Genomic DNA, 19,076 nt, shown 5'->3' with positions numbered 1-19,076 from the left:
GGGTCTAGTTATAGATAGTGGATACATTTACTCTCACTAAATGTCATAGTGTAAGTGTTGCTTAGGAACTAAATCCCTCATCATTCCTGTGCAAAGTAGAGCCACTAAAGTTTATGGGACTTCTATTAATTGTAGCTGAATAATTGCATTCATTTTGGTGGGTCTCTTTACACAGAACAAATGAACATCTTAAAATTCCATCAAACTTCACTTATTTTGACTATTTGCAATCAACCAACCAAGAGCTCTAACAATTGATTTGTGTTTGATGGCTCTCGTAGAACAACACAACAAAGAGGGGAGTCCCCATTATTCTCCTCCAAAGCTACAGTGGGCAAGAATGGCATATTCTTCATGCATGTTGTCATTTTACAGCATATCCCTGTCAGCAGAGGAAATACATTCCTGTCAGCATCCTGCCCCATTACAGAGTTACCTTATGGGATGGGGCCAGATGCATGAGGTGGAAGATTGTCTCTTAGTTGCTGAAGGGATTATGAATCAAATGGCAAGTGGCCTGCTAGGGGTGAGGGGATGCCTTGGATTAATCCTACCCTGAAGGCACACCTTAAACTTTTGAAAGGTTCCCTAGTAATATGGATGATATTGTGTTTTGGTTGCTTTAATTTTATTGCTTTTTAAAACAAAGTTACAAAATTATTACCATTGACAAAAGTTAGTATCTGTTTGTTTTGCTGTGTTTTCCTCCCATAAACCGAGCTATAAAGATTACTATTTCTAAAAGGAAGCCTCTTTTCTTACCAAATACGGTTAAAATCTTGCTCACTTTTGTTTTAGATAGGGCTGATTATTGTAGCACTGTTTCTGTTGGGTTTCATTGTTCTAATAGAGATTTCTTCTAAACTGTGACCCTGATTTTGTCTTAATTTTACAAGTACAGTATCTGTATGAATCACTTCATCTTTCTGCTTTGTGACAATATACATTAATATGTTTCTCTTTGCTATTAGACTTCAAAACTATGACTCTTGGCTCTTAATACTGCTTCTGCTGTATTATATAAATCCTCTAGACAATTTTATTAACAAGCTCTGTCAAGAGGGGTTTTCTCATTAGTACCTGCCGAAGTCTTTGAAAATTATTTTATTTATTTATTTATTTACCTTACTTATATACCGCTGTTCTCAGCCCGAAGGCGACTCACAGCAATTCACAACAAATACGAACAGCAAAAATTCAGTGCTACAGTATAAAAACAGTAACAACCTAACACATTACACAATTAATAAACAGTTACTACAATACCCATTCACTGTCGTCTCGTCATCAAAAACATGTTCCAGATTCGTCAACCATTTTTCCATTCCAGTGTTCATTAACCAATCATTGCACTAATTATTCGAACGCCTGCTCAAACAGCCAGGTCTTCACTTTTTGCGGAATATCATTAGAGATGGTGCTAGTCTAATGTCCGTAGGAAGGGCGTTCCACAGCCGAGGAGCCACCACCGAGAAGGCCCTATCTCTCGTCCCCGCCAGCCGAGCCTGAGAAGCAGGCGGGATCGAGAGCAGGGTCTCCCCGGAAGATCTCAAAATCCTGGTGGGTTCATAGGCAGAGATGCTGTCGGATAGGTAGCTTCGGCCGGAACCGTTTAGGGCTTTAAAGGCCAATGCCAGCACTTTGAATTCAGCCCGGTAGCAGATCGGTAGCCAGTGGAGTTGGCGCAACAGGGGGGTTGTATGCTCCCTGCACTCCGCTCCTGTTAAAATCATGGCTGCCTAGCGTTGGACTAGTTGGAGCTTCCGAGCTGTCTTCAAAGGCAACCCCACATAGAGAGCATTGCAGTAGTCTAAACGGGATGTAACCAGAGCGTGGACTACCGTGGCCAAGTCAGACTTCCCAAGGTACGGGCGCAGCTGGCGCACAAGCTTTAGCTGTGCAAATGCTCCCCTGGTCACCGCCGAAACCTGGGGTTCCAGGCTCAGCGATAAGTCCAGGGTCACACCCAAGCTGCGAACCTGCGTCTTCAGGGGGAGTGCGGCCCCATCCAACACAGGCTGTAACCCTATGCCCTGTTCGGCCTTGCGACTGACCGGGAGTACCTCTGTCTTGTCTGGATTCAATTTCAATTTGTTCGCCCTCATCCAGACCGTCACAGTGGCCAAGCACCGGTTCAGGACCTGGACAGCCTCCTTAGTAGCAGGTGGAAAGGAGTGACAGAGTTGGACATCATCCGCGTACAGATGACACCGTACCCCGAAACTCCGGATGATCTCCCCCAGCGGCTTCATGTAGATGTTAAACAACATGGGAGACAATATTGAGCCCTGAGGAACCCCACAAGATAATGGTTGTGGGGTTGAACAGGTGTCCCCCAACAACACCTTCTGAGATCGACCCTCTAGGAATGACCAGAGCCACTGCAAAACAGTACCTCCAGAAGTATATAATGGAGGTACACCTTGTTGCAATATCCATGTCTAGTAATATTTATTTACAATGATAGACATGTGGCAGTAATAAGGGACAACAGCATAGACCTGCAGGTATGAGTCATATATTACACCCAGGTTTGTTGGTGGACTGAGACATAGGAAAGATATTACAGGTCAAGAACCTATTGATAAAGCCAGAACTGTGTTTGTACATGGAGATGTCACAGCAACTTTCCTAATGTTTCATGCTCTCAGTTGGTGAAATTCAACTGGCAACATTACAAGGACACTAATTTCCTAATTTGAGATTGGAAACTACCATCCAGAATAGGAGCTCCAGCACTTTGTGTCCAGATATCAAAAGTCTGGTGCAATAGGACAAAATTGGTTATGATTTGCAGTTAAGACAGTTTATTATCTAATTTGTGCTGATTGATTTGGGGGAAAGGAACCTTTGATTTATTCTAGCTTTCATAATGATGTTAGGATTGTTTTTGTATATTCTTTTGAAAAACACATTACTGTGTATACTTCAAACTTTAAATTTTGTGTGCTTCAACATTTCACTGCTTCTTACATGCTCCTTCTAAAATAAAAAAATGACTGAACCAAATAAGGCACAGTTGACCCTCAACTTTTGCGGGCTTCACAGTCATGGTTTTGATTATTTGCAAGTTTGAAATGCTACTTCTTCCTGAATTTGTGGTTGTAGTGTGAACAATCACAGGGCAACCCCAACCTCTGGAGGTGAACAAAGGGGCTGTTCAGGAGGCATACATGCTGCATCTTTGTTCCCCTTGCTGTCTCATTTCCTTTGCCTGGGGGAAAAGGGAACTTAGGAATAGGAGGCACTTAGGAGTAGGAGGAGCCAATCCTGCATACCACTTTACTTACCCCATGGATCCAGCTTCTTTTCTTCTTTCTGTATTCTGCAAATCTCTCTTCCACTCAGACCCAGACCTTTCTTTAAAATTTTCAGGAGGCCTTGGAAAAGAGTAGCCCCAGGCCCTACCCTGGCCATTAGTTAGGTCCACTCTCTGCACTTTACTCATTCCCTGGCCTATATTACTACCACATGATCAGCCCTTTCAAACTGTCTAGGCCCACTTGTAAGCTGGGTCACTGGTAACTTATTTTGCACAATGGAATAATGTTGGAATCGGTTTGTTTTAATGTATAGGATTGTGTTAAGAGGTTCTGTCTATATTTTAAATAGCTACTCTGTATGTTTTGTATTTGCTTATGGAAATGGCCTTGAGTCCCTTAGGGGAGATAGAGCGGTATATAAATAAAGATGATGCAACAATTGGCAATGACGATTGGAACGGAACATGGATAACGAGATTTGGATTGTGATTCAACGATGAGACGTCGCGAATGACTTAATGTAATTGTATTATTGATAGTGATGCTGTTTAATGTTGTTTTTGATATTGCTTATGTTGTAAATTGTACCTGATTTTACATGTTGTACACCGCCGTGAGTCGCCCCAGGGCTGAGAACGGCGGTCTACAAGTGCAGTAAATAAATAAATAAATAAATAAATAAATAAATGAGTATTATTATTATTATTACTATTATTATTATTATTATTATTATTGGAGTTGGGGGGGGGCAGAAACACACAGGAAGAAGAGACGGAACTGGATCTTCTATGTAAGTGCTGTCCAGTTCCTCTTTCTGTTTGTTACTAGTCTCTGTTTTGTCCGGTATGTCCCTTTCCTTTGCCCAGGTGAAACAGAGACTTTCAGGCATGCAGGTAAGAGAAGGAGACAACTCTACATCATTTCACTTACCCCGAGATCTGGCTGCTCTTCCTCTGTTCCGCAAATGAAGAGATGTACCAAAAAGGAACAGGAATACACATGGCACATGGGAAGAAGAGGAAGAACCAGATCTGTCAGATTTGTGATGGTTCAGGGAGGGCTGGTTTCTCTTCTTTGTCCTATTTATTATGAGTTTCTTTTCCACCTGGTCTATCCTTTCCTTTCGTGGACAAAACAGAGATGTGTAGCACACAGGTAAGAGGAGCTAGCCTGTGCCTCTTCATTTATCCAAAGATCTGGCTCCTCTTCCTCTTATTCTTCACTTACTCAAGGATCCAGCTCCTCTTCCTCTTCTCTGTTCTGCCCAGGCAAAGAGAGGAAAGTATCAGTGGCATTTAAGAGGAGGAGGAACAGATCAACTGTTCAACTGGGTAAGTGATGTTGTGGGTACACATGGAACTGGTTCCTGCTCCTCTTCCACTTTGTTGCAGGCATCTGGTCCCTTAATGTGTTCTTTCCTTTGCCTGGGTGAAAGAAAGACTTGTGCCATGCAGGAATAGTAAAGATAGTCAGATCCACAGGGTAAGTGAAATGTTGTGTAGGGACAGCTTCTCCTCTCCCCTGAAACAGCAGTGCTGGTGCCTCATTCCTCCTCCCCCAAGATATTTGCATTTTTTCATAATCATGGGGGAGCCTAAACCCTGTGATTGTGAAGGGATGACTGTATTGCTAAAGGCTCTTTGCTGCCAGTGTAATGCTGTATTTTTTTTTACCTGAAGCAACCTGTCCTGATTTTAAGGTGAATAATTTGTTTAGTTAAAGACACATTCAAATAATAGATTTATTCTACAGTATAATTATTTCATAAGAACTCTACTTTATTGGCATTTATGCATGGCAAAGAACTTTAGGATCTGGCTGCATTTAATGTTTTACACGCTTTTTATAAAGAGTTTTTAAATTGAGTGTTTTACATGCTTTAAAGTTATATATATGGTCGTTTCTTATCCATTTTAAACAAAACGTTGTCCATATTCATTCCAAGGTATGTTAGGTACATCATGCATTTCTGATGTTTTGTTTATTTCATCCTATATTTTCCATTTTCTATCACCAGCACATCTTCATATCTCATCTGTTTATTTATTTTGAAATACGATTCCTCTTTTAAATAAAACTTTGTGTGGTGATATCCTTATACCTGTTCCAAATCCTTTTATTTCTAGCAGTCCCTTTTTGCTTGATAATCAAGCAGTGGTTCTTGTAAGCCAGAGTACATGATCCAGAGTAACTCCTGGGTATTTTGGTGTGCTGCAATGCTCCAGTGGGATTCCTTTCCAGATAATTCCCAGAGCTAGAGATGCTTGTTCTTAAAATGAAAAGCACATATCTGCATTTCAGATGGATTAGGAATCAGCTATTTTCCCCTGTAATAGGCAGTAAGAGCACCTAAAGCTTCAGAGAGCTTCTGTTTAATCATTTCAAAGCTCCCTGCTTGATGGTGATGGCACCATCGCCAGAGCAGATTAAACTCTTCCTTCTGACAATGGCTGATCATTTGTGTAAACGTTAAACATTAATGGAGCAAACATGCTCCCCTGAGGCAGGCCGTTCTTCTGATTTCGCTATCTGCTTCTCTCACCTGGAACTCAACAAAAAGCTCCTGTTTTATAGCAGATTTCCTATGAAGAAGGTAAGGTGGCATTCCTTTGTGATATTATTAATATTTCTTGGGAAGAGGCAATGATTTACAGTATCGCAAGCAGCTGACAGGTCTATGAAGAGAGCTCCTGTAATCTGCTGTATTTCAAAACCATCTTCTATGTGCTGAGTCAGGTTCAATACTTACAATGTGCAGCTTTTCCTTTTCCTGAAACCAGCTTGCTATGAAATCATGCATGGATCTATTTTTCCCAAAATTCTATGCAGAATAAGTACCTCTAAAGATGGCATAGCAAGGAGATTGGTTTATACCTTTTTGGAACATTATGGTCTTTGCCTGGAAGCATTGCTTGATTATCAAGCGAAAAGTGAGTGCTAGAAGTAATATCATGCAAAAGCTGACAGGCACAACCTGGGGATCACAACCAGACACAGTGAAGACATCTGTCCATGCACTTTGCTACTCTGCTGCTGAATACACATGCCCAATGTGGAACACATCTCACTATGCTAAAATATGTGGCTCTTAATGAGACATGCCGCATTATCACCGCTGGTGAAATTATACTGCTTAGCCGATATTGCATCACCTAATATCCATCAGGAAAAAGCATCCCATAATGAAAGGACCAAGGCATTGACACCTCTGGCCTATCCTCTGTACAGATATCAGCCAACATGCCAATGTCTTAAATCAAGAAATAGCTTTCTAAGATCTACAGAGATACTCGCAGGAATACTTCAGCATGTGAAAGTCCAAAAGTGGCAGGTTAAAACCTGGAACCTCAATCAGTGGCTAATACCAGATGGGAAACTCCTTCCTAGGCATACAGAAGAGTGGACAACCTGGAAAGTGCTGAACAGACTGTGCTGTGGCACCACGAGATGCAGAGCTAATCTTAAGAAATGAGGTTACAAAGGGGGGTCCACGACATGCGAGTCTGGAGAAAAGCAAACCACAGTCCATTTATTACAGTGCAGCCTGAGCCCTGTCACATGCACAATAGAGGACCTTCTTACAGCCACACCAGAGGCACTCCAAGTGGCCAGCTACTGGTCAAAGGAAATAATGCCAAGTTTTTAACTTTGTTTGTGGTTTTTTTATACATTATAACTGTATTCACAATTCACTTCTGACATGATAAATAAATAAATAAATATTTCAAATCCTTAACAAATAATTCTGACCTAGTAATTATTAAAATCTACATTTGTTTTTGGTTTATCATACCAGAGGAAACCATGATATCTAAAGCTTGGTCAGAAGTGTCTTTTAGCCATTGTTTAAATTATACAACATCGGTCAAAATAAGTCATGTCTGAAACAAAAATAACATTTTAGGGTGAACATTTTTATTACTGAACTTCTTCCCATCAATGATAACCTTAATGTGTTGCATTTTTATAAATGGACTATAATGCCATTCCAAGTTTTGGCATAATTATTTTGGAACCCTCCTCCAGTCTAGTTCCCCCACCCACACTATCTCTCATGTATTCTGTGCCAAATGACATGGAGGAAGTCATTTTGGAAGCAGCTGTATATCCTGCATTTTCAATAGTTTATCACAGCCCTGGATTTTATTTCTTGACTGGTAAAGACTATGGTGTGAGAGATCAAGAGAATTTTGGGCACTGACCTTTACCAATATTTGAGGTTTGTGCCTCTTGGTCATTCTCAGCCTAAGATGTCACATCATGAGATAAGGCTAAATGTGGCAAGAAACAAAATAAGAAAATAGGCAGACATGGATGAAGACAATATCTCTCATTTGCGGTTGCTCATTGTAACACAATTGAAGCTCTGTCCCAAACACAGCAAGTTCTTGTGAATGGTTTATCAAACTAACTGTCCAGTTTTGGCTTGTAGTCCTTCTTATCAGGCCCGTAGCCAGGATTTTGTTTCCAGAGGGAGGGGGGGGGGCTGAGTTTGGTTCAGGGGGGGGGGGTGAGTCTGAGTGAAAGAGGGTCTACCCTAGCAAACCTTTTGTATCATTACCCCAATACCCCCATGCATATGGTATATATTGAGCATGGTGATCAGATCATGATATGAATAAACGTAACAGTTTAAATAATGTACCAGTAAGGCCTTCTCGCGGACCACCATGAGAATTTTGGGGGGGGGGGCTGAAGCCCCCCAAGCCCCTTCCCCCTGGTTACATGCCTGCTTCTTTTTTTTTTCTTTTTTTTTTAACATTTTATTTTTTATTTTTCAAAGGACATTTTTTTTCAATACATCCAATCACCCAGTGCTAACCCTTCACCCCCGACCAGCCAATTACAATATTTATTCCCAAAAATCAGTTGTTTCTATTACAGGTTTGGTCCCCTTACCTTCTATATATACATATTCTATCAATTTCCCCCAAATCTTCCCAAAATCATCTTTTTTTGATAATCCTCTTTTAACCTTAATGTTTCCTGTCAGTTTATCATTTATTGCGATGTCCCAGATCTCCCTATACCACTCTTCCAATTGACACTCCCCTCCTTCTTTCCATTTTTTAGCTATTAATAATCTTGCTGCTGTGACCAGATTGGCAATTAATTCTTTTAGTTCTTTTGGTATTTTAACATTGTCAATAAATGACAGCAGTGCTATCTCCGGTGTTCCTGTTATCTCTATTTGGGTGATTTTTCTTATTTCTTGAAATACATTTTCCCAAAATTTTTGAACATATTTGCAAGACCACCACATGTGTATATATGTGCCAGTTTCTTGACAGCCCCTCCAGCACTGCTTAGAATGTTTCTTGTCAATTTGATTTAATCTGATTGGTGTGAGGTACCACCTCCACACCACTTTATAATAGTTCTCTTTTATTCTTAATGACATATTTTTTAAAATACGCATATTCCACATTCCTTTCCAGTTTTGTGGGTCTATTACTTTATTACAGTCTAACTCCCACATTCTTTTAAGGTGGTCCTCCTCCTGGACTCCTTCCAGCAGCATTTTGTAGATATCACTTGTTATACCTTTTGTTCTTTCTTTTCCTTCCTTACTTCCCCTTTGGTTAATCATTTCTTCAAATTTGGTAAGTTCTCTCTCTCCTTTATATTTCTTTCTTATTTCCCTTAACCATCTTTCAAGTTGTAGAACTTTGTACCATCCAATGTTCCCTCCTAATAACTGGACCTTTATCTCATCTATATTTTTCATCTTTGATTCCCAATCTTTTAATTTCGTTATTCCTTTTCCCTTAAATTCACTTTCCAACTCCTTTTTGAGATTTATGGGGAAATTATTTGTAATCAACACCGGTGTTAATGGGGATATCGATGGTATTAATTTTTCTTCATATTTAGACCATATTCCCAGTATGTTTTTTAGAAAAGGGTTGTCTATTTTGTTATACCATTTCTTGTCTAGATTCCTAGTTTTCCCTATAAAGAAAATATATTCTAGTTTCATATCTATATCTTCACTCTCTTCTTCTAACCATTCTAAATCCTTTTGACCCATAATCCCTTCAACAATATACCTTAACTGGTTTGCTATATAGTATAGTTTTAAGTTTGGTATCCCAAGACCTCCCTTCTTTTGTAGTTTATACCATTTTGCTTTGTTAATTCTAACTCTTTTGTTCTCGTTGCAGAAGGTGTTTATCATATTCTGCCACTTTGTAATTTCTCCGGCTGAGATTTTAATAGGTAGCATCCTAAACAAAAAGTTTATTTTAGGTAAAATTTTCATCTTTATTAGAGCTATTCTACCAAACCATGACAATTTGAGCTTAGCAAATTTAGCCAGAGTATCCTTCACATTTTTCCTTAATTTGATTAGATTCTCCTCTTCTAATTTATCAATTTCTTTAGAAATATTAATTCCTAGATACTTTATTGAGTTCTTTATTTTTAATCTGCCCAATCTCCCTTCTCTTAATTTTACTTCCTCATCTTTAGTGTGGTTAAATAATAAGATTTCCGATTTATCCCAATTAACTTTAAGGCCTGTAATTTCTCCAAACTCTGTTAAATGTGCTTCTATTCTTTTTATCTGTTCTAATGGATTTCTGAAGGTTAGTAGTGTATCATCTGCAAATAAACATATCTTGTATCTTCCCTCCTTCCCTATCCCCTTTATATGTTTATCCTCTCGTATCATATTTGCTAGCATTTCTATGACTATTGCGAACAGGGTAGGAGAGAGAGGGCATCCTTGTCTTGTTCCTCGAGTCAATCTTATTTTCCCAGTAAGGCCATCGTTTACTTGTATAGTTGCATAGTTGGTTGAATATAGTCTCTCAATCAGTCCTCTAAATCTCTCTCCTAAACCAAATTTTTCTAATATTTTTTTTAATGCCGGCCATGAGACACAATCAAATGCTTTAAATATGTCTAGGGCCAATATCCCTGCTTTAATATTCTTTTTCTTAATTGAATGAATCACATTTAGTACTCTTCCCACTGGGTTTGACATTTGTCTACCAGGAATAAATCCACATTGATCTTTATTAATATAATTATATATAAAGTTATTTAATCTCTTTGCCATTATTGCCGTCAATATTTTAGCATCCTGATTTATAAGGGCAATAGGTCTATATGAACCAGGATCTTTAGGATCCTTATTTGTTTTTAGAATTAATATGATCCTTGATTCCTGCCATGATGAAGGGATCTGTTCTCCTTCCATTATCCTATTATATAGTTCTTTTAATTTTGGTACTAAAATTGATTTAAATTTTTTATAATATTCCGGTCCTAGGCCATCCATTCCAGGAGTCTTCCCTCCTTTCAATTTATCTATAGCGTCTCCTATCTCTTTTTCTGATACTAATTGTTCCATACTCATTTTATCCATCTCCTGTAATTTTATTTTCCAGTATTTATCTATAACCCCTTCTATTTTGTTGTTAGGGTTATCCACTGCTGTATATAATTTTTGATAAAATTCTTGGAAGACAGCTAGCTTTTCTTTCATTGATATAATTTCCCTACCCCACTTATCTTTTATAGTTCCAATTGTGTTCTTATTCTTCTTCTCTTGTGCTGCTTTAGCTAGCATCCTAGAGTTCCGATTGCTATATTCAAAATATTCCCTTTTTGTGTATATTAAATCTCTCTGTACTTTTTCCAAGTCATGTTTATCCAATTCTTTCCTTTTGGCCATTGCTTTAAGATAACTTTGTTTATCTTTTTCCTTTATGTATCTCTTTTCTAGTTCTTGGATTTCTAATTCTAACTTCTTTCTCTCTGCTTCTTGCTCTCTTCTTAGGTTGCATGCTTCTTTTATGCACAGGCCCCTTGATACTGCTTTCATCGCATCCCACACAGTTGCATAAGAGCATTGATTGTTATCATTAATTTCCCAAATATCTCTTAATTCTTTGGTTATTTTCCCCACTATCTTACTATTCTCTAATACTGCATTTCCTATCTTCCAGTATTTATATGTTTGATAATCCTTCTTTATTTGGAGATCCAAGCTTATTAATGCATGGTCTGAGCATCTTATTACCCCTGAGGAATCTGTACAAGGACCAAGTAGCAACAGTCAGAACTGACCACGGAACAACAGACTGGTTCAAGATTGGGAAAGGCGTACGGCAAGGCTGCATCCTCTCACCCAACCTTTTTAACTTGTATGCAGAACACATCATGCGATGTGCGGGGCTGGATGAATGCAAAGCTGGGGTGAAAATTGCTGGAAGAAACATTAACAACCTCAGATATGCAGATGACACCACCCTGATGGCCGAAAGCGAGGAGGAGATGAGGAGCCTTCTAATCAAGGTGAAAGAAGAAAGCGCAAAAGCCGGGTTGCAGCTAAACGTCAAAAAAACCAAGATTATGGCAACAAGAATGATTGACAACTGGAAAATAGAGGGAGAAACCGTGGAGGCTGTGACAGACTTTGTATTTCTAGGTGCAAAGATTACTGCAGATGCAGACTGTGGCCAGGAAATCAGAAGACGCTTACTTCTTGGGAGGAGAGCAATGTCCAGTCTCGATAAAATAGTGAAGAGTAGAGACATCAGACTGGCAACAAAGATCCGCCTAGTCAAAGCCATGGTATTCCCTGTAGTCACCTACGGATGTGAGAGCTGGACCTTAGGGAAGGCTGAGCGAAGGAAGATCGATGCTTTTGAGCTGTGGTGTTGGAGGAAAGTGCTGAGAGTGCCTTGGACTGCGAGAAGATCCAACCAGTCCATCCTCCAGGAAATAAAGCCTGACTGCTCACTGGAGGGAAAGATACTAGAGACAAAGTTGAAGTACTTTGGCCACATCATGAGGAGACAGGAAAGCCTAGAGAAGACAATTATGCTGGGGAAAGTGGAAGGCAAAAGGAAGAGGGGCCGACCAAGGGCAAGATGGATGGATGGCATCCTTGAAGCGACTGGACTGACCTTGAGGGAGCTGGGGGTGGTAACGGCCGACAGGGAGCTCTGGCGTGGGCTGGTCCATGAGGTCACGAAGAGTCGGAGACGACTGAACGAATGAACAACAACAAGTATCTAGAACTTTGGGTAGTACCTGTTGTGAAACAAAAAAGTAATCAATTCTAGAAAACATTTGATGAGCTGTCGAATGGAATGTAAATCTTTTCTCATTCCCCCTTAACGTTCTCCAAATATCAACCATATTTTTGTTCCTTATTATTCTATTTAGAGTTGTTCTATTTTGCATTTTCCCTTTCTTTGTGTGGTGGGATTTATCCATTTCCTCATCCATTATTCCATTGAAATCCCCTCCTATGATCAAATACCCTTTTTGTATTCCCTCTATTTCTTTAAATATTGTTTCATAAAATTCCGCTTGGTTAGTGTTTGGAGCATATACATTAGCAAAAGTGAAATCCTCATTCCCCATTGTCCCTTGTATGATAATATATCTTCCTTGCTCATCTATCTTTGTTTCCTTTATATTGAAACCACATTGATTTTGGATTATAATTGCCACACCTCTCGATTTAGATGTTCCATATGATTTTATATACGTTACAGATCCCCGCATCTTAAGCTCGTTCACCTTTGGTTTGGATTGGTGTGTCTCTTGTAAGAATACAAGATGAGCTTTAGCTTTATAAATCAAATCTGCAATGGTTTTCCTTTTATAAATCGAGCCCAAACCTTTACAGTTCAAAGATACGATCCTCAGGTGTTCCCCCATTTCTTTACCATTCTACTTATCCTCTTACTTGGCTGGTCCCTAATTCGTGCTCCCCACTGCTTTCCCCCCCTCTTCCTCCCTTCCCTCCCTTCCTTTGTGAAGTGCTCTTCTCCCCCTATTCCTTTCACCCCACGATGTTCAAAGACTACTTGTCTTGAACCTGGTTTACTCCAAACCATTTTGTGGGGTGGGGGGAGAGGACCCATCCTCCATCTGAGTGCACCCATTCCAATATCTCCCAGGGTATTCTTATATTGCCTTAACTAGTAGGATTACATATTTCATACTAATGATTAGTCAGTCCTTCTCACAGTCTTTTTCATTCCTGTCTTGGTCCATATTAGTCTTCTTTTCCAGTCGCCAGATCTGGCTTCCCTTTCTCTTTCTCCCCTCCCTTCTTTTCTATCTGTGTTGTATCTGTTGTCCCATTTGTCAAATTCAGTTCATTCAGCAATACTAGACCTTGATCTAGAGACGTAATTTTATAGTTATTATTTCTCCAGCGAAACCTCAAGAAAACCGGGTAACCCCAGTTGTACTGAATTTTCTGGCTTTGTAAAATGGTGGTACATTGGCGAATGGATTTCCGCCACTCCAAAGTTTCAGGGCACAGATCTGGAAAAATCTGTATCGGTGTCTCTTGGTATTTTAGTGAGGATGCTTGTCTTCGTAGTGCTTTCATTATCTTGTCTTTGTAGTAATAATTCCCAAATCTGACCAAAATGTCGCGAGGAAAAGAGGTCGTTTTTTTAAATCCCACTCTATGGATTCTCTCAAACCAGGCTTCTTCACAGTCTGTTTCGGAATTCTGTTTAAGCCATGTCATTATTTCTCTTTTTAACATCCCAGGATTTTCTCCATTTATTTCTGGGAAATTCCTTATTCGAATGTTCATTCTTCTATCTCTGTCCATTAAATTTATTACCTTCAAGTCCATTCTTTGAAGGCTTTTTTGAGATTGTTTTATCTCTGCTGTGTTTGCTACCAATTGTACTTCCGCTGCTGTTACTCTTACATCCAAGTCTTGGTTTTTCTTTTCCAGTTTCTGTGAGGTTGCTTGTAAATTTTTTATTTGATTTTCTAGTCCGGTGATCTTAGTTGTAATTTCTTGAGTGCTGTTTAAGATCAAATCTTTGATCCCTTGAATCTGCTGTAGTAGTTCTTTATTTGTGATTTCCTCTGATTCATCCTTTCCTCCATTTCGTGCTGTTGCCATTGTGGCTGATTTATAGCTCCTTCCCTGGGTTGAGCAATCAGCGAGATACTCAGCCGATTCTGTCTCCTGTGCTCTTTCCCAGCTTCTATCGGAGGGGGAGGGTCGGCGTCGTAGGTAATAATTAATTTGTCTTTGCTCAGCCCTTCCTCTCTGTTTGGGCTGGGTTTTCTTCCCTCGTTTCATAAAGCTTTACTTTTCCACTCTTTGCTAAGTTTGCTGAGTTGCTAGTCTCAGTTTGGTCTTTTCACCATTGAGAGACGCTCAGCCTTCCAGCCTTCCAGGAGCAAAACCGAAAGTGATTTATTTTACCTTGTTATCTTCTCTTTCCCGACAACAAAGAAATTTATGGGTGGCTTAACAACTCACCCAGGCAGAAAGTCTCTTTTTACTCACTGTGAGTCCATTCCTAATAGTTAATTTTCTTATTTTCTTTTCCCCTTCATGGGAGCTCCGGGTTTAGCGTCCACTCATCAGGCTGAGGCTCCACCCCCCCTACATGCCTGCTTCTTATATATTCTCATAGAGGGGTCACAAGAACTCACATTTCCTGATTTGGAATTTCAAGCCTATTTTTCCCTCAAATAGGAAGCAAGCATTATTACTGTATGTTACTGTTTGTCTGAAACCCAAGTTTGAGAAGAACCGTGCTTGTTTTAAAGGGTCTCCTTTACTCTAGATTTCTAATAGGCCGCCTCTCATTTATGGTCATTTAGCACAAAATACAACAGTTTTCCAGGTCTGATATAGAGCCTTCTAACCTTTGAACATAAACACATACATTTAGTAGCTTTCTCCACATTTCTTTTTTCCTTATTGTCTCCATGACTGTTTTTTCTTTAAAGAAATGCTTTGGAATATTTACAACCAAAGATTATGGAATTCATAATTGGAATTTATTTTTGAAGGTAAGTTTTAAAGGAAAAAAATTGGCATTGCTGTGGTGCAGCCCACAGTAGGGGCAGAAATTGGTTCCTGCACATATAGATCCTGGGTTTCCTGTGATATCAGACTTTATTCTTTACATTTGAACCATTCAAAATGGATGCTTTGCATGCTGTACATTTGGGAATATGGCTCACTTCATCTGCTGGAACAATGACTGCATTGATACACAACACTAAGTGAATAATTTCAATGCCAATCTTGAAGGAAAAAAAAAAAAGAAATAATGACTTACTGTGGGTATGTTTTTTTTCCAGAGCTCCAGAGACCTTGAGAAATTAAAAAGAAGTCAAAGGGTAGAAAAATAAGGGGATGGTCAGAACAGCAAGCATTGTTGTGCTACAATATCTGAGCTCAGTTGACGAAAACCGAAGGGCCATTTTAATTATAATTCTTCAGTATCAATCTAGTTGCTGTTGGGTCATATGTTACACTCTTGCCTATTTGACAAAATTTCAACATCCTATCTGGGTAAAGAACCAGACAATGAGTGGGCTGGGTAGAATATTAACCAATAAAGAGATGAGAACTTCTTTTGAGCTCAAAGTGTGCAATTTTCATTCTGTCTTATGTAAGACTTTTGCCTTCCAAGTGCTTTACAAATATTTGCTTACTCTAACGCGATTTTCTGTACTTGAAATTTCCAACCATTGACATCAAATCTATTAAGTATGAGAAGAAGTGAATTAGATCATAAGAACAGAAAGCTAGTTCAGGTCAGTTTGTTCCATAAATTTTCTGTTTCCAGGAAATGTCGTAGGCTGGACCAAAAAGCCATGTAATAATGTATGAGAAAAGACAACACAAAAAGATGAAGGTATTACATTTTTTTTATTAATTTCCTTTTTTAAATTTAAATATAAACTTTTTGCCTTAGTAAATAAAGCAAAGTAACATTTAGTTTCTCCTTTTTTTACTTACCATGCAGAACAAAGGTGGACAGAATTTTTACCCTCAAGGTCCTGATGGGCACAGGAAACATGCCAGTAGACATAGCTAGAAACGGCAGCAATTGAGGCTGTTATCTCACATGCAAATATACTCATACTAACATACACATTCACATTAACATGCATTTACATCCACCCATCTACCTTCTATTCAAACAATGACCTTCCTCCAGATTTTTTTTTCTGTGTAGGGTGGGAAACAAGATGTTTCTCTACCAGCCTAGCATATAGAGAAAGGAAGTGTATAGTAGAAAGAACAAAGTGTTATATTTCTTGTCTAGATGACAACCTCATCCTCCAGTAGTTCATTTTCATTTCATTTCAGGATTGAAGAGAGGGAAGTATTCTTTCTGTCACCCAACAGGAAAGAAACATTTTATAGAAACATAGAATCTTAGAGTTGGAAGAGACCCCAAGTACCATCCAGTCCAAACCTCTGCCATGCAGGAAAAGCATTATCAAAGCACCCCTAACAGATGGCCATGCAGCCTCTTTTTAAAAACCTTCAGAGAAAGGTTCACCATACTCTGAGGCAGCAGCATATTCCAAACAGTTTTTATCATCAGGAAGTTCTTCCTAATGTTTAGGTGGAATCTTTTTTCCTCCAATTTGAAACCATTGCTCCATGTCCTAGTCTCCAGATCAGCAGAAAACAAGCTTGATCAAAGTAAGATTTAGAAGATGTCATCTAATGCTTTTTCAGTAGACCTAGCAATTTGTTTTGGGTTTTGATTGAAAAATTTGTGGCAGTGGTAAGGAGAACTTGGAGAACATAATTAGAGCACCAGCAGTCAAAGAGCACTAGCACCACCCACAAAGGACAAGCTGCCCTTATGGGATGTAAACTCATCCAGGCACTTTCTGTTGTAGCTTGAAATACTGATTTACAAATGGTCGTCAGAGTATTAAATAAGTAAGTGGCTTATGCAGAGTAAATGCACAATGGGTTTGAGGCCCATGGATAATATGGCATAGACCATAAATATTTTTGTAGACACATTGTTCTATTAATATTTATAACAACTCTATAAGATATGTTGTTATCATTACCTGTTATCAAATAGGCGATATGTGTTGGGAAACAGCAGCTTTCCTATATCCATGGCAAAAATTAGATTTGAACTGGGTTGGTTAATATTTTGGCCATTTGAGAACATGATGGTAAGCAACAAAAATGTTCCTTCATTGAAAACTGATAAAGAAGACTCAAATTGATGTAGAATGTAATTGTTATATGGCCTTAAAAAGTTTCTTTTCCACTAGGGGTGTGTATATTCTGTAGAATTAAAGCACCTCTATACCACTTTAAGTGCCAGGGCACGATGCTGTGGAATCATGGAAACTCTGGTTTTACAAGGCCTTTAACCTTCTGTATCAAAGAGCACTGGTGTCTCTACAAACTACAAATCCCAGGATTCCATAAATTTGAACCATGGCAGTTAAAGCGGAGTCTAGTTGCATTAATTCTGCAGTGTAGATGCACTCTGGGTTACAGCAACAGGTATGTGTGTTTTTTAGATCAATATATGTTCCACTTTAGTTGTTAGTCTTTTTTAAATAATACAATAAGAATAGACTCTGTGCTTTCAGACTATAGACTTTTTCCAGTTCTATAAAATACCGAGACTAAATATTTATGACTCAAAAATAAGATTTCAAATTGAAATGCCATATAACTATTGTCAAGGACAAGGTAATGCTTACAGAGGATTAGCTAAGCTGTACTTACCTCTAGTAATACTTAATTGTGTGATAATATTTGTTTCTTTTTTAAAATATTTGTATAATATCCTTCAAGCATGCTAGTTCTCAAAGTGGTATATAATATTTAATCATATTTACAGGTAGATGATAATACCCTCAGAAAAAGCACTGCTGTTTGTGGCACTAAACAGTGGCATCTTGTGGCTTCTGATCCTAACTGCTCTGAGTGGCACTTTGCATGGCAAATATACCTTGGAGGACTGCCCCTTCCAATGCCACCTTCCTTGTTTATAAAAGATAATGTGACAGCAGCTGCTGAAACTCCTGGGCTCCAGAGGCCTGGACTTGTGCTCCATAATCCAATCAAAGTGGCACTGCATGTTCTCCAAAAAATGATCATAACAAGTACAAGTGGGCAGATGCTCTTTGGGTGTTCTATCCACTATCTCTACTACTTCTACTGAAGATGCTAATTTTGACACACTGGTCAGAAAATAATGTAAATTTCTTCTTCTGATTTGCAGAGAAATCCCAAATTGTCCATGAACCTGAAAGACTTGAAGATGCTCAAGAAAACAGCCAAGCAAAGCATGCACAGAAAGCATCAGCAGCTCCTTTGAATATTATGGGCACTGCATTTCATGTTCATTCAAAGCCAAAACCAAAAAAGTCATCTTATAAGCAACCCAGGAAGTCTCAGACCTCTCCACAAATAACCAAAATCCGAAACTACAATATAAAAGATTGATATAAATTGCACCTCTCAAATAAATCAAAGTTTGGGATCTAAATTATGCAGACTGTTGTTGCATGTTAAAATGCTTAATTCACTTTTGTATATTGATCTTTTCAAGGACTGTTGAATCCATATGCCTCAAGCAGCTTTCTTCAGTCTTTTCCAGGCTTTGGTGAAACACTCTTGAATCAGAATAGTTGTGGAAAATGGATCTCATTTTCCATGATCTCATATACTGTAATGCTATATCATTTGCTCCTGCATTCATTATTGTCCCGAGAGTTCTTTTGAAAGTTTTGAAACCAGGCACATAATGGGATTCATTCGTTTTGTCCATACATCACCAAGTCACTCATACAACAGTCTAATTGTTATGCCTATGTTTCTCCATGCTCACAAAACCTCAACTTATAATTCATTCCCATTCTTATGTTCATATAGACATACACATACCATTTGAATATCAGTGAGACAAGATAAGGAGATTCAACTCTCTCTTCCATTCAAACTGAGATCACTTGGCAGTGATCTGAAGAGAGTGTGTATGCACAGTTTAAATAATAAAAACTATGTATGATGGGTAA

At 38.8% G+C, this 19,076-nt stretch overlaps 1 protein-coding gene and 1 long non-coding RNA gene across 7 annotated transcripts in view; one reads left to right on the top strand and one right to left on the bottom strand.

The window, feature by feature from the left end:
- Positions 1 to 15,425, bottom strand: part of LOC132768686 (uncharacterized) — a 32,557-nt gene extending 17,132 nt beyond the window's left edge. For all 3 annotated transcript variants that reach the window (XR_009630740.2, XR_009630742.2, XR_009630741.2), the window contains exon 1: positions 15,338 to 15,425. This is a non-coding gene — a long non-coding RNA (uncharacterized lncRNA). The remainder of the gene's footprint in view (positions 1 to 15,337) is intronic.
- The window catches only part of CCDC57 (coiled-coil domain containing 57), a 76,766-nt gene extending 57,690 nt beyond the window's left edge, over positions 1 to 19,076 (top strand). For 3 of the 4 annotated variants that reach the window (XM_067463764.1, XM_060764829.2, XM_067463766.1), the window contains one exon: positions 18,281 to 19,076. In XM_067463764.1, coding sequence (XP_067319865.1) covers positions 18,281 to 18,504 — 224 coding nt within the window. In that variant the 3' untranslated portion in view covers positions 18,505 to 19,076. Of the gene's footprint in view, positions 1 to 2,109; positions 3,710 to 18,280 lie in introns of those variants that run through there. The other variant, XM_067463765.1, reaches the window with a different exon arrangement.

Source organism: Anolis sagrei, chromosome 2 (assembly GCF_037176765.1).
Source record: "Anolis sagrei isolate rAnoSag1 chromosome 2, rAnoSag1.mat, whole genome shotgun sequence".
Lineage (NCBI taxonomy): Eukaryota > Metazoa > Chordata > Lepidosauria > Squamata > Dactyloidae > Anolis > Anolis sagrei.
This window is presented reverse-complemented; position numbering and strand designations above follow the sequence as displayed.